The sequence below is a fragment of the Sapajus apella genome, unplaced genomic scaffold (assembly GCF_009761245.1).
Source record: "Sapajus apella isolate SASKATOON/1434 unplaced genomic scaffold, GSC_monkey_1.0 scaffold62, whole genome shotgun sequence".
Taxonomy (NCBI): domain Eukaryota; kingdom Metazoa; phylum Chordata; class Mammalia; order Primates; family Cebidae; genus Sapajus; species Sapajus apella.
In genome coordinates, this window is record NW_022437002.1 from 5029817 (window position 1) to 5043628 (window position 13812).

Sequence of the window (13812 nt, forward strand, 5' to 3'; positions counted from 1 at the left end):
CCTTTTTCAGCTGAGAAAACAGGAGCAGAGTGAATAACTAACTGGCTGGGATTTGTCTTAGGTCCCCTCAACTCCAAGCACAGTGCTCTCTCCACTAGACCAAGGTGCCTTGTCTGTGGGCTGAAGAAAAGCCTGCATAGGAGCTGAAGGTCAACAGGGTGTAGGTTTATCTTATGGGCAAATACTTGGACTTTCCTACCACACAGCTGCCAGTGACCACAAGAAAGGGCTTCCTTTCTGTCCAAGCCAGGTCCAGAATTCAATGTCATTAGATTATCTAAAAAAATGCCACAACAGGGGATACAAATTTTAACATATTTTATTGACTTAGGGCCAAATAAGGCAGCATTTGGTCAGTTAAGAAAGGCACCTCATTGAAAATAATATATCACAGTGCTGTTGAGTGATCCCAGTCACAGGATTAGAGAATGGAAAGGACAATCTTTGGATGATACAGCTTGGGACATTTGCTTATTTATTTAAAAGGGTCCCTTCACACACTGCAGATAAAAGGCAAGAGCATAGGATTGTGGCATTTATTGGGTAGCTGGGAGAGGTTACTCATGAGAGTAGGTGGCCTGGTGAATCATTGGTAGGTCAGGGGAAGGGAGTCAGCCTCCCTTTCCATTCCATTCTCTTCCCCCTCCCCTTGATTCCAGTAAGCTTGATTTGTTGATCCCCCATCACTATGAAGACATCTTATATCTCTTTCAAATGTGGAGATGATTTTTTGATCTTACAGTGTGTGAAACCAGGGTCAGTAGTCAAAGCCTCCCTGTTCCAAGCTATAGGACAGACCGGACAATAATTTGATTTCCTGTACTCTTGGTCTGGAACCCATGGGGTTCTGAGATAAAAGCTGAGGTCTTAGAGCGCTGGCTTTAAAAAATATTGTCACCAGTCCAGAGTAATTGAGAACCCGATTCCTTAGAAATAATACTGTAGCTCTGTATTTCTACCCCCACCCTCCAAGCATGGTGTTTTTTAAAAAATTAATTTTTCCCTTACACTTTAAAAACTCCTACTTATGTATAAAAGAAACTGCCTCACTACAGTAACACTGCTGTTCTTCCAAGTATTCCTTTTGAGCCCCTCACCAGCCCTCCCTCACCATCCTCACCCTGACCCCCCTTCCCTTCTGCCCAGCACCTAAGAGCAGGGATCATGCCGCAGGGTGATGAGCAGTGGTGCAGTCTCGCCTGGCCTTCTGATACTAGGCTGAAATAGAGAGGAAACAAGAGAGAACAAAATGGGTTTTTAAAAACCAAGTACATATCAGAGGAAGCTGGCATGCCAGCCCCAGCAACCAAATGCATTGAACACTGGACATTTCTCTGCCAGGTAAAAGCAGAACCTGCTGAGGTTAAGACTCTGGAATTAAATGAAGCAAAAACAGAATCCTAAGCATCCTGAGAAGGTATATTCATTCCCTATGAATCTTCTAGTTCTTATGGGCAGCCCAAATATTACTTGCACATGTATGCGCACATGAGTATATGTGGATGGATGACAAATATTTGGGCAAGGATCATGTACATTCAATTAGCAAACATTCAGTTCAACTTTGAGGCCAAGTGTTTACTATCGTCCCTAGTTAAAGGGGAGCTGATTGTAAGATTCATGATGTCACTTTCACCCAGAGAAGGATCCCAGACCAGGCACACATAGCTGACAGTTTTTGTTTCACTCCTCTTCCTTGCCCATTCCCAGAAGTCATGTGCTTCCCAGAAACACACAAAGCCAGACTGAGTTTCCATTAAGGGTGGGGGGAGTTAGCTTAGAGCCAGGAAAACAAGGCAGGGCAGAGGCAGCAGAAACTCACTTGGACCAGGCAAAGAGGGAAGCAAGGTGGCCACATACTCATGCCCAGCTGCCATGTGGATGGCAGATAAGCCCTCCGGTACTCCCACAGACAGCAGGAGAGCTCAGGTCAGAAGGCTGGGCACTTTAGAGTCCATTGCATTGAGTCAGCAGCAGATTATGCTGAGGCAGGAGGCATTATTTACTGGATCTGCCACTGACTTTTTTTTTTTTTTTTTGAGACGGAGTTTCGCTCTTGTTACCCAGGCTGGAGTGCAATGGCGCGATCTCGGCTCACAGCAACCTCCGCCTCCTGGGTTCAGGCAATTCTCCTGCCTCAGCCTCCTGAGTAGCTGGGATTACAGGCACGCGCCACCACGCCCAGCTAATTTTTTGTATTTTTAGTAGAGACAGGGTTTCACCGTGTTGACCAGGATGGTCTCGATCTCTTGACCTCGTGATCCACCCGCCTCGGCCTCCCAAAGTGCTGGGATTACAGGTGTGAGCCACTGCGCCTGGCCCTGCCACTGACTTTCTAATGGTTTTTCCAGAGGCCGCTGTTTTTGTAGTCCTTCATAGCAGTCTGTTACTTCATCTGTTTCCCACAAATCCAACCAGAGACCAAAAGGCACAGCAGGGACTTTAGAAAATGCTCAACAGTTCTGTGATACTGAGCAATGAGTTGAAAAAAAAGAAAATAAAAGAAAAAAAAAATGCTCAACAGTTGGGAAGCTAAGGTTATGAATAAAAGCTGGTTACTGTCACGGGTGGTCTTATTTCTGGGTGATCTTTTCTTGGGGAAGTCTGTGGCTATAGCCATGATAAAATTAGGGTGAAAGGTTGGATCTAGAAGGGAGAGGGTTTGGGTTTAAAAGGAACATATCTGATTTCAGTTTTATGTCCTGGAGAGAGACTGGGTTTGAATAAATACTAATCAAAATGAATCCAAGAACAGATCACACACTGTTTTGTTCACACTTGGAAACAGAGGCAAAGATTAAAAATAAAAGCAAATAAACCTACCCTGGTCTCTCTTTGGGGAAGTAGATTTGGCTGCTCTCAGACGCTCAGCCTGGATGTTCAGAAGACAATATGAATGTAAAAGGACCTTTCACCTGGTTTAATTCTCTGGCAACAATTCAGTTTTCAAATCCAAGTCCCAAATAATCCCTACTTTTCAGCATCATGATGCAGATCACAAAAATACTCCAACTTGGCCTGGCTCTTTCTATGATGATATCCTCTCCCAGTAATTTCTATAATCTGCAACGTAAGTACCTTTGTCCTTCCACTTAGGGGGAAAAAATTAATGATCTCTGTTCACATTCTGACTCATGTGGCTTTTCATTATGAGTTAGAAAACAAATGGAATTCTCTACCAATAATGTGCCATCAAGAATTGTGACCCTGCCTGACTTCACATGATGCTGGGCTTCTAATCAGCTGCTGGAAATGGAAGAAATACTGTGAAGTTTCAGAATTGTGATCCCTGGAAGATTACCTGAGTTAGTTTATTTTGGTCAAAATATAAAATCAAAAGTATGGTTAAAGAAGTAAACAGCTCTTCTCTAAGCTGGTCATAAGATTTAAAAAAAAAAAAAAAAAAGCAGCAGGGGGGTGGAGAGTTGGGGAGAGAAAGCATGGGGAGAAATGCCAGATATAGATGAAGGGGAGGAAGGTAGCAAATCACACTACCATGTGTGTACCTATGCAACAATCTTGTATGTTCTTCACATGTACCCCAAAACCTAAAATGCAATTAAAAAAAAAAAAGAAGTAAACAGCTGGGCCGGGTGTGGTGGCTCACGTCTGTAATCCCAGCACTTTGGGAGGCCAAGGTGGGTGGATTGCTAAAGCCCAGGAGTTTAAGACCAGCTTGGGCAAGTTGACGAAACCCTGTCTCCGCAAAAAAATACAAAAATCAGCCAGGTGTTGTGGCACGCACCCGTAGTCCCAGTTGCTCAGGAGGCTGAGGTGGGAGAATTGCTTGAGCCCAAGAGGCAGAGACTGCAATAAGCCAAGAGTACACCACTGCACTCCAGCCTGGGTGTCAGAGTGAAACCGTGTCTCAAAACAACAACAAAAAAGAAATAAACAGCTAGTAAAGCCACCTAGCCCAAAACTTAGAAAGTAGGAGAGTGAACACATATATACCTGAGCACACACACATCCAACACGCATACACAGATGAGATGAGCCTAGCAAACACGCCGAAGATATATCAAGCAAGTGCTTTTTTAATCAATACATCAAATGATATTTTAGCTAGCCTGAGGAAGCTTCTCTTTGCCTGTCCTGCCATTCCCACCACTCCCTCACAGGAATAGGAAGAAGAAATTCCTTCTTGGACCCAACATTAGATAAACATAACCAAGTCTTTACATGAGGCTTTGGAGAAGGCTGCTAGGATGCACGCGAACACAACATCAGGAGTCTGGGATGCATCGATGGCAGAGTGGATCCCCCGTTTCCTATAGTACTCTATGAGTGGGGTGGTTTGAGTGTGGTAGGCTTGCAGGCGGATTTTCAAGGCCTTCTCATTATCATCTGATCGACGAATCAAGGGTTCCCCGGTGATCTGAGAATATGAAGAGAGCAATGAAAGGCTGGGACTGTTAGCAAGGTTTTCTTATTCCATGCCAGATGCAGATTTGAGATGGGACCATTCTGCCCAGGATGCTGTCTGCTCCCAAAGCCCATCAGAGGCTGACAGGCAATTCAGGCCCTCTCCAATAAAGAACTTTGGTACTCCCAGGAGCAGAGCAGCTTGTCCAGAGAAGTCAGAGAGTTTGTCAGAAACAGCAACTGTGAGGAAAGGGGCTCACAAGGGGAAGATAGGCAATGACTTTCTCAGCTTTCTGCTCAGGCGATTCAGCTTCCAAGGTAAACACTTCTAGGGTCAAAAGTAAGGAAGTCAAAAGCCCCTAAAACTAGGAGAATACACCAAAATCAAAGATGCATTAGCAATTGTAATCTTAGTTGCTTAAATATTTAGCATATTTACTAGATTGTCACTCATCAACATTCTAAAAGTGGAAAGTAAAATGAGAAAGAACTTTGAATGGTAGAATTAGCAACTTCACAAAATGTGACCAAGTTGCCATAATGGCTCTAGAACCTGTATTTATAGAACCTGGGTGACCTGATGAACTTGTTTCATAGGACAAAGATAAATCCAGGAAATTCTTACTGTTGTTTACATGCTCTAAAACAGACCATGTAGACTCTTTATGGCAAATGGTGCAGTGACCATGTATGAGACTCCAGGACACAGTACAGCAACAGTAACTATAGGAAAAGAATATGCTTTTGGAGGACTGGTCAGCAAATTCTCTTTGGTGTCACACTCTCCCCCCTCTCCAATTCTAGGCTTTTAAGAAAGCTTCTCCTTATTAGCTGACCACTTAGGTGGCCACGATGTCAGAGAGGGGCTGCTCTTGACAGAAGACAAGTACAATCTGGGCACTGCAAAAAGCTGGCACCACTGGTAGCTACCTTGAGGCCAAGCAATAAACCACCTGAGGAGACACGGAATAGATCTGACACTGGCCGTGTGATTAGCCTGATAGTGTCATTTTCATGACTATGTTAGTAATATTGGTAGAAATAAAAAGACAATGGAAAGAACAAAAGAAAAACAGTGAAGAAGGCAGAAGGAAAGAAAAGGAAATTTCTTGTCCTGCGTTTACATACGTCATCTTTCATGGGCTCCTTTGGGGGGTTGAACTCCTCATGGTAAGAACGGCCACTCTTGGGGTGAATCAGCCTGAAAGGCAGCAAATGAATATGAGTCAGGTTAACTGACAGTACACGCCTGCACTCCACACTCCAGGGACCTCCAGAATGACAAGCAGACAGGGATGCTGGATGCAAGAACCCAGCACCCGGCAGAAAACCCAGCTAAATAACAGCTTTCAGGAGAGCTTATGCCAGCGGCAGAGTATATTTTCTATTTTGACCAAATATTATTACGCATTTCTGGCTGAAGAGCAAACTGCTGGCATAACTACCTAATTCAGAACTAGAGAGAAGGAACTCTGGTGCTAGTCTCACAGTCATCCATTCTTTTTACACACTCACTAAATAAACATTAATAAGTACCTACTCCCATTAAAGCCTTAAGCTGAATTCAGAGGCTACAAAGCAATGAGTAATGAATGATCCCTGTCCACAAGTAGTGCTCAGTGGGGGAGACAAATGTGGAAATAAATAACAAATATGATAATCCTTTAACGGAGATTTGTACAAAGAGCTATGGGGGACAGAAGAGAAAAGAAATGAATTCTATTTCCTAAACTAGTTTGGTTACAAAACCAGAAAGGTACTACCAGGAAAAACATTTCCCATGGATGCAAACACTGCAAGATAATGCAACACATCTTTTTGATCACACATAAGATAAAAGACAGCCTAACTCTTATGGAGCAATATTCAAGTCATCAGGAAAAAGGACTTATTAAACAAGTTATGGAATAGAGAGCTCAACAAAGGCATTTGTTTGGCACTGAATGTATGGCGGGTAACTGTACCTGTGCTGAGTCCCCATAGGTGACACACCCACATTCCTGACTGGGAATGGCCACACCACAGAAGACTAGAAACCTAAGGAAAGGAGGTAGGTCAAGCTCTGCTCAGCAGCCAGGCCTTGCTTGAGTTCTGTGGTTTCCCAATTCTCTGCCAACGAAGTGTTTGTTTGCTTATTTAACTAATGGCTGCTCTTCTCATGAAGGTCTATTAGACTAGAGATCCCTAATATTTTTCACCATTTGGCATGCATAGCAATATTTGGACTGGGCCCAGGAGCTTATACCTTATTCCCAACACTTTAGGAGGCCAAGGTGGGCAGATCGCCCAAGGTCAGGAGTTCGAGACCAGCCTGGACAACATGGTGAAACCTCGTTTCTTCTTCTTTTTTTTTAAGATCAGGTTTCATCATGATGGCCAGGCTGGTCTTGAACTCCTGACCTCAGGTGATCCACACACCTCAGCCTCCCAAAGTGCTAGGATTACAGGCGTGAGCCATCGCACCTGGCTTTTTTTTTTTTTTTTTGAGACGAAGTCTCACTCTGTTGCCAGGCTGGAGTACAGTGGCGCGATCTTGGCTCACTACAACCTCCGCCTCCTGGGTTCAAGTGATTCTCCTGCCTCAGCCTCCCAAGTAGCTGGGACTATAGGTGCATACCACCATGCCCAGCTAATTTTTGTATTTTTAGTAGAGATGGGGTTTCACCATGTAGGCCAGGATGGTCTCGATCTCTCGACCTTGTGATCTGCCGGCCTCAGCCTCCCAAAGTGCTGGGATTACAGGCGTGAGCCACCGCGCCCAGCTGAAACCCCGTTTCTACTAAAAATTAGCTGGGTGTGGTAGCAGGCACCTGTAATCCCAGCTACTTGGGATCTCCAGCTGAGGCAGGAGAATTGCTTGAACCTGGGTGAAGGAGGTTGCTGTGAGTCGAGATTGTGCCACTGCACTCCAGCCTGAGTGACAGAGCAAGACTCTGTCTCAAAAAAATAAATATTCAACTCTATTTAGACTACTGAAGGAGCACCACTGTAAAATGTGCTACTGTGTTTTAATCACAGCATATTTTGGGGGACAAGATGGTCCATTTATGGCATAAAGTATCATTGGATTATGGGCACGAGGGAGGTGACAGTAGAGAAAATAAGCTATATAGTCATCCCTTGGTATCCATGGTGGGAACTGGTTCCAGGAACCCCCTCTGTAGAAACCAAAATCCACAGATGCTCAAGTCCCTGATATAAAATGGTATAGCATTTCCATATGCATATTCTCCTGTATACTTTATTTTTTGAGACATAGTCTTGCTCTGTTGCCCAGGCTAGAGTGCAATGGCAATGACCATAGCTCACTGTAACCACAAACTATTGGGCTCAAGTGACCCTCCTGCCTCAGCCTCTGGAATAGCTATGACTACAGGCATGCACCACTGTGCCTGGCTTTTTAATTTTATTTTTATTTTTGTTTATTTATTTGTTTTTTTTTTTGAGACGGAATCTCACTCTGTTGCCCAGGCTGGAGGCAGTGGCGTGGTCTTGGCTCACTGCAACTCCACCTCCTGGGTTCAAGCAAGTCTCCTGCCTTAGCCTCCTGAGTAGGCTTGGATTACAGACGCCTGCTACCATGCCTGGCTAATTTTTTGTATTTTTAGTAGAGACGGGTGGCGGTGGGGGGGTCTCACCATGTTGGTCAGGCTGGTCTTGAACTCCTGACCCTGTGATCCGCCTGCCTTGGCCTCCCAAAGTGCTGGGATTACAGGCGTGAGCCACCTCACTTGGTCTAATTTTTTATATTTTTGTAGAGATAAGGTCTCGCCATGTTGCCCAGGCTGGTTGTCCTGTATACTTTAAATCATCTCTAGATTATTTATACCTAATACAATGTAAATGCCACGTAAAGAATTGCTATACTGCATTTTAAAATTTGTATTATTTTTTATTTTCTTCAGCTTTCCCAGGTTATATTTATTGGTGTTTTGTTCTGAATATTTTTAATCCATGAATGCTTGAATCTGTGGATGAGAGTATCGTGGATACGGAAGGCCACTGGACAGAGGAGTAAAGGCTCCTGTGACTGCAGTCATGTACTGTGAGGCTGGACCTTCCATTACTTGAGTGTCTGGAAGCGTTCCTCTGATGCATTCATTCAGAAATGGCATCCACTGGGAGACCCAGGGAGAGGGGACAGCAGGCTGCTAGGTTCAGCAGCAGCAATTTTGAGAAGAGCTAGGGGCATGAGATGTGGACCAGGATATTTTTTCACCTTCTAGAGAGCACAAGGCACATAGCAGCCAGGCTACAACAAATATGACTCCCACACACTATTCTTTTCTTATTCACAAATACCACTTTTTAAAAGGAATGCAAGGCTCATTCCTTAGAAGGTAAATGAAAGAAAGCCCACTCTCCAAGTTTTCCAAATGGGACTGGTCTCAAGAAAACCAAAATAGCTCTATGAGCCACTAAGCCTGGCTTGGAGGTGCCATCAGGGCAGGGAATCTACAATCACTGCTACCATGAGTATGACACTTTATTTTTATTTTTTTGAGACAGTGTTTTGCTCTGTCATGCAGGCTGGAGTGCAGTGGCCTAATCACGGCTCAGCGCAGCCTCGACCTCCCAAGCTCAAGCAGTCCTCCCACCTCAGCCTCCCAAGTAGCTGGGACTACCACCACCACAGGTGCGCACCACCACACTTGGCTAACTTTTTTTTTTGCTTTTTAGTAGGGATGAGGTCTTGCTATGTTGCTCAAGCTGGTCTCAAACTCCTGGCCTCAAGTAATCCTCCTGTTTAGTTAGGCCCCCCTCAAACGCTGGGATAACAGGTATGAACCACTGCACCCAACATTGAGTATGATGCTTTAAATGCTTGTTTTCTCATCCAGAAAATTGGGATGGTTAAGATATTAAGATAATAACAGAGATCCAACTGGTAGGATAATTAGGATATGAGAATAAGTTAAAAACAAAAACCACAACCACCAACTACTCATATTCAAGAAGCTGAACAACGACTCAAAATGACTAGAAGTGAGGTGGGAGCTAATTCAGAAGATTGTTACAATGGGGTCCATATCATCTCAGACTTGAAAAAGATCCTGTGTGAGGTCCTGGGTTCATTTCCAGCATCTCCAAACAGCCAACATCTATTTCCAACCTGGGTGACAGAGTTAGACTCTGTCTCAAAAAAAAAAAAAAGAAAGAAAGAAAAGAAAAATAAAAAAGATCTGTATTAAACTGACTAGTTCTTGCCTCATTTTCTTCTAACCATCAACATGTTGGACTGGGAGGCAGAAAGCAGGCTTCCAGGGCTAATCCTGTCACTCATCTGGGTAAACTTGGAAAAACACCTTCAGCAGTGACATGTTCTGTGAAGAAGGGGGTCCTTCTCTCTGTGAGGGAGGAAGTCACACCAACCACCTCCTTCCAAATGGAGGGACTGAGTCTTCTCTCTTTCACGCTTTACAGCAATCCTGCTATTTGTTCTTCAGAATCTCTATTCTCTCCTGCCCAACCTCAGTTAGAAACCTCCATCACATCATGTGGATCATAATCAGCTCCTAGATGGTGTCCTTATCTGTTTCTCCTTGTCCTAATTTACCTTGTACACCAGGACCAAGCTAATGTTGTTAGAATACTGTTTTTGGCACAACAGCCAGAGACTCTAGAATATCTCATGAATCCTGAACTCTGTGAAGTCTACCCTCTTTGGTTTGGCAGATCTCCCCAGTAAAGCTCCCATTTTATCTTCTCAACAGCATTCCTTCTACCATCCTGCCCCCCAGACCACTGGGCAGACATGTGTGCTACTAGCTTCAGCGAGAGCGCACCCCATACTCATTACCACTTCTACTCCCTTCTGGGAAAGTCTCACTGAAATACTCTTCATCTGGGAAGGTAGGAGTTTGATGTTAGCTCTATCCTAGGAAGCCTTTCTTCCCTGTCCCCAGGCTTTCTTCTTGAACTTCTTACTACACTGAACAGCCCAAGTTTCATATATGACTCTCTGAGGTCACAGATGGGCATTTCACTATATGGTTATACTAGAGCCTCTCCTGGTCCTCTGCTCCCAGGGTCTAGTACTGGGCTATGTAGGAAGCTGGGCCCATAGAATGAAAGGTCCCCAGTATAACCTGGTTTTGCTAATACCTGCTCAGTGCCTCAGAGACCCCAGGCCTGATGATGTCTTTACTGTTAACCCTACTGCTTCTCAATTTACATCAACTTTGTCTACTCTGTGTCCAGTGGGGATACAAAGAAACAGAAGTTCCTGCAATGAAGGAGCCCATGGAATAGTTGGAGACATGTAACCTAGACATTTGAAAAGAAAATTAATATAAGGTAGAATCCACTGTATTTCATATTGCTTTCCAGGATAACAATGCTAACACTGCGTTGTCTCTCTCCTTGAGGGTATGGATTACAAACACATGGAAAAGATGTTCAACCTTATTAGGAAATCAAAGTAATAAAGTCTGAAATAAGAAAACATTTTTTCCTAATTAAATCCAAAAATTTACATGCATTATGATGGCTATAGTATCATTTAACAGTGGCTAACTGGAAGAAACACAAATGCAGAATAAGGAAATAACTAAACAATGGTTTGCCTACTGTGAAATATCACAGAGCAATTAAAAATAGTGGTCATGGATATCTGGTTCAAGATGGTGGGCTGACCACTTTCCTGAGACACCATTAAAATGACAAAGACATAAAAAGCTACAGCCCACAATAAAGAAGAGAATGGAGGGTCCGTTAGCAGTTGAAAGCTTCCAACATACTTCTGAAGGCACAAAGCAGATGTGAGTGATAACTGAAATACGGTAGAAAAAACTGTAGCCTAAAGCTGTGTTGGTCTGTCAGAACAAGTGTCCAGAAGCAGAGGCATTTATGTGTTCAATGCTATTATAGAGAAACAAACATGTTAAAACACACACACACATACACACAAATAAAGTGGCTATACTATGAGCAAATTTTTCCTCCATTTTCTAAATTTTGTATGGATGGTTTTATATATATATATATATATATATATATATATACATACATATACATATATATATTTTTTTTTTTGGGGGGACGGAGTTTTGCTCTTGTTACCCAGGCTGGAGTGCAATGGCACAATCTCGGCTCACCGCAACCTCCGCCTCCTGGGTTCAGGCAATTCTCCTGCCTCAGCCTCCTGAGTAGCTGGGATTACAGGCATGCGCCACCATGCCCGGCTAATTTTTTTTTGTATTTTTAGTAGAGACGGGGTTTCACCGTGTTGACCAGGATGGTCTCGATCTCTTGACCTCGTGATCCACCCACCTCGGCCTCCCAAAGTGCTGGGATTACAGGCTTGAGCCACCGCGCCCGGCCTATATTATTTTTATAATTAATAAAAAGTCTACAGCAAAGTATGGCAACTCCAGCTGAAATTAGATTCAAGGAGCACTAAAATGGAGATACACATGTAAATAAATTAACATTTCTTAAGCACCTAATATAGGCAAGGATTTCAACTAAGCATTTAATGTTACCTAACACGTGCAATAGCTCCTCAAAGCAGGTGTTATCAGCCCCCTTTCTACCTATGAGGAAACAGTCTCAGAGAGGTTAAGAAATGTGCCATGGGTCACAGTTAAAAACTACCAAGTGGCCAGGTGCAGTGGCTCACACCTGTAATCCCAACACTTTGGGAGGCCGAGGAGGGTGGATCATTTCAGGTCAGGAGTTCGAGACCAGCATGGCCAACATGGTAAAACCCTGTCTCTACTAAAATACGAAAATTAGCCAGGTGTGGTAGCACATGCCTATAGTCCCAGTTATTCAGGAGGCTGAGACAGGAGGATTGCTTGAACCCGGGAGGCAGAAGTTACAGTGAGCCAAGATCACGCCAATGCACTACAGCCTGTGCAACAGAGTAAGACTCTGTCTCAAAAAAAAAAAAAAAAAGTGACAAGATCCAGGTGCAGTGGCTCATGCCTGTAATCCTAGCACTCTGGGAGGCCAAGGTGGGCGGATCACTTGAGGTCAGGAGTTCAAAACCAGCCTGGTCAACATGGTGAAACACCGTCTCTACTAAAAATACAAAAAAAAAATTAGCTGGGCCTGGTGGCAGACACCTGTAATCCTAGCTACTCAGGAGGCTGACGCAGGATAATCACTTGAACCCAGGAGGCAGAGGTTGCATTGACCTTAGATCGCACCATTGCACTCCAGCCTGGGTGACAGAGTGATACTCCATTTCAAAAAAAAAAAAAAAAAAAGTGACAAGAACGAGATGCTGTCTGACTTCAAATCCCTTGCTCTTTTTTCCATATCCCAGTTACCACTTCAGTGAATGTCACCAAATAAAATCAATCGGTGTTGAAATAGCACTAAGTTTCATGGTTGGGATTAGGCAAAACCAATTTTCATTTGACAAAGTTGGACAAAGTTCTGAGAAGCATGGAAAGGGACCTTCAGGGAACAAATACCTTCCTGTGATTCTTCGGATCAGCAGAGAGTCTGGGATGCTGAATTCAATCACAGAATCAAGCTTTTCTTTCCTCTTCTCCATGAGGTCATCAAGCTGTAAAAGAATGTGTGGCCCACCTAAGCTACTAGAGCTTGGTCAGACCCATCACCCTCAAAGGAATTAAGAGACAAGGGGCAAAAGTTTGCTCTCATTCAGTAGTAATATAAAAACCAAGCTACCCACCATTTCTGCCTGCCTCACAGTCCGAGGGAAGCCATCCAGAAGAAAACCATTTTTGCATGAGGGGGTCTCCAAATTCTTCTCAATGAGCTCCACTACCATTTCATCACTCACCTGGAAGTTAAGAACAAAAGAGCCTTTGGTTTAAATCTATGATCTAGGTGATTGACATTAGCCCAACTCCACAGCCAAAAGTTTATGTGTATATAACCTTATTACTAAACAGCAAGTTTTCTTGGACTCAAAGAAGCAACAATAAGAGCCAATGTGAAATGGCTCCATTGGGCAGATCCAGTTTCATGATTTTATCTCTGTGGTTGCCATATACACATTCTCGTCTCTTGAAATTCTTCTGTATCCCAAAAATCTGGGTGAGGGAAGGTAGATTCCATTACTTGTTATCTCACCAGGAGAACTTTGTATCTTAGGTTCTGAAGGCCCCTCTTGCCACTAGAGTCCAGAGTCCAAGCTGTCAGATAACAGCTTATCAGTAATCGGAGATCCTCAAGGCACAAGAAAGGTGAGGACACATGGCTGAGAGACCACCTGAGAGAGTGCCAGGAAAGAACGGGGTTGACAAAAACACGGAAAGACCATCTGCTTTCCGTTTCACAGCTGTCATTAGACTAACAGTAACATGACTGATGTGTGTACTTAGTTATACATCTGGGCCATCCTGGACATGAGGAAACAGAGAAGTTCACTGAATTGGCAAGAATGGGTCAGAACCAAGGAACTGAGAAGCCAAGCCAACACCCTTCCCTCACTTTTTTTTTTTTTTTTTTTTTTTTTTTTTTTTTTTT

General features: G+C 43.7%; 1 protein-coding gene across 11 annotated transcripts in view; it reads right to left on the reverse strand.

The window, feature by feature from the left end:
• Window positions 1-301: 301 nt before the first annotated feature.
• The window catches only part of AK2 (adenylate kinase 2), a 29144-nt gene continuing 15633 nt past the window's right edge, over window positions 302-13812 (reverse strand). For 2 of the 11 annotated variants that reach the window (XM_032246806.1, XM_032246812.1), the window contains 5 exons: window positions 13013-13123; window positions 12789-12883; window positions 5494-5566; window positions 4183-4378; window positions 302-1218 (listed from right to left, as the gene is read on the reverse strand). In XM_032246806.1, the coding sequence (XP_032102697.1) occupies window positions 1214-1218; window positions 4183-4378; window positions 5494-5566; window positions 12789-12883; window positions 13013-13123 (480 nt within the window). In that variant the 3' untranslated portion in view covers window positions 302-1213. Of the gene's footprint in view, window positions 1219-2823; window positions 2873-4019; window positions 4379-4434; window positions 4691-5493; window positions 5567-12788; window positions 12884-13012; window positions 13124-13812 lie in introns of those variants that run through there. The other 9 variants (XM_032246805.1, XM_032246810.1, XM_032246808.1 and 6 more) reach the window with 8 other exon arrangements.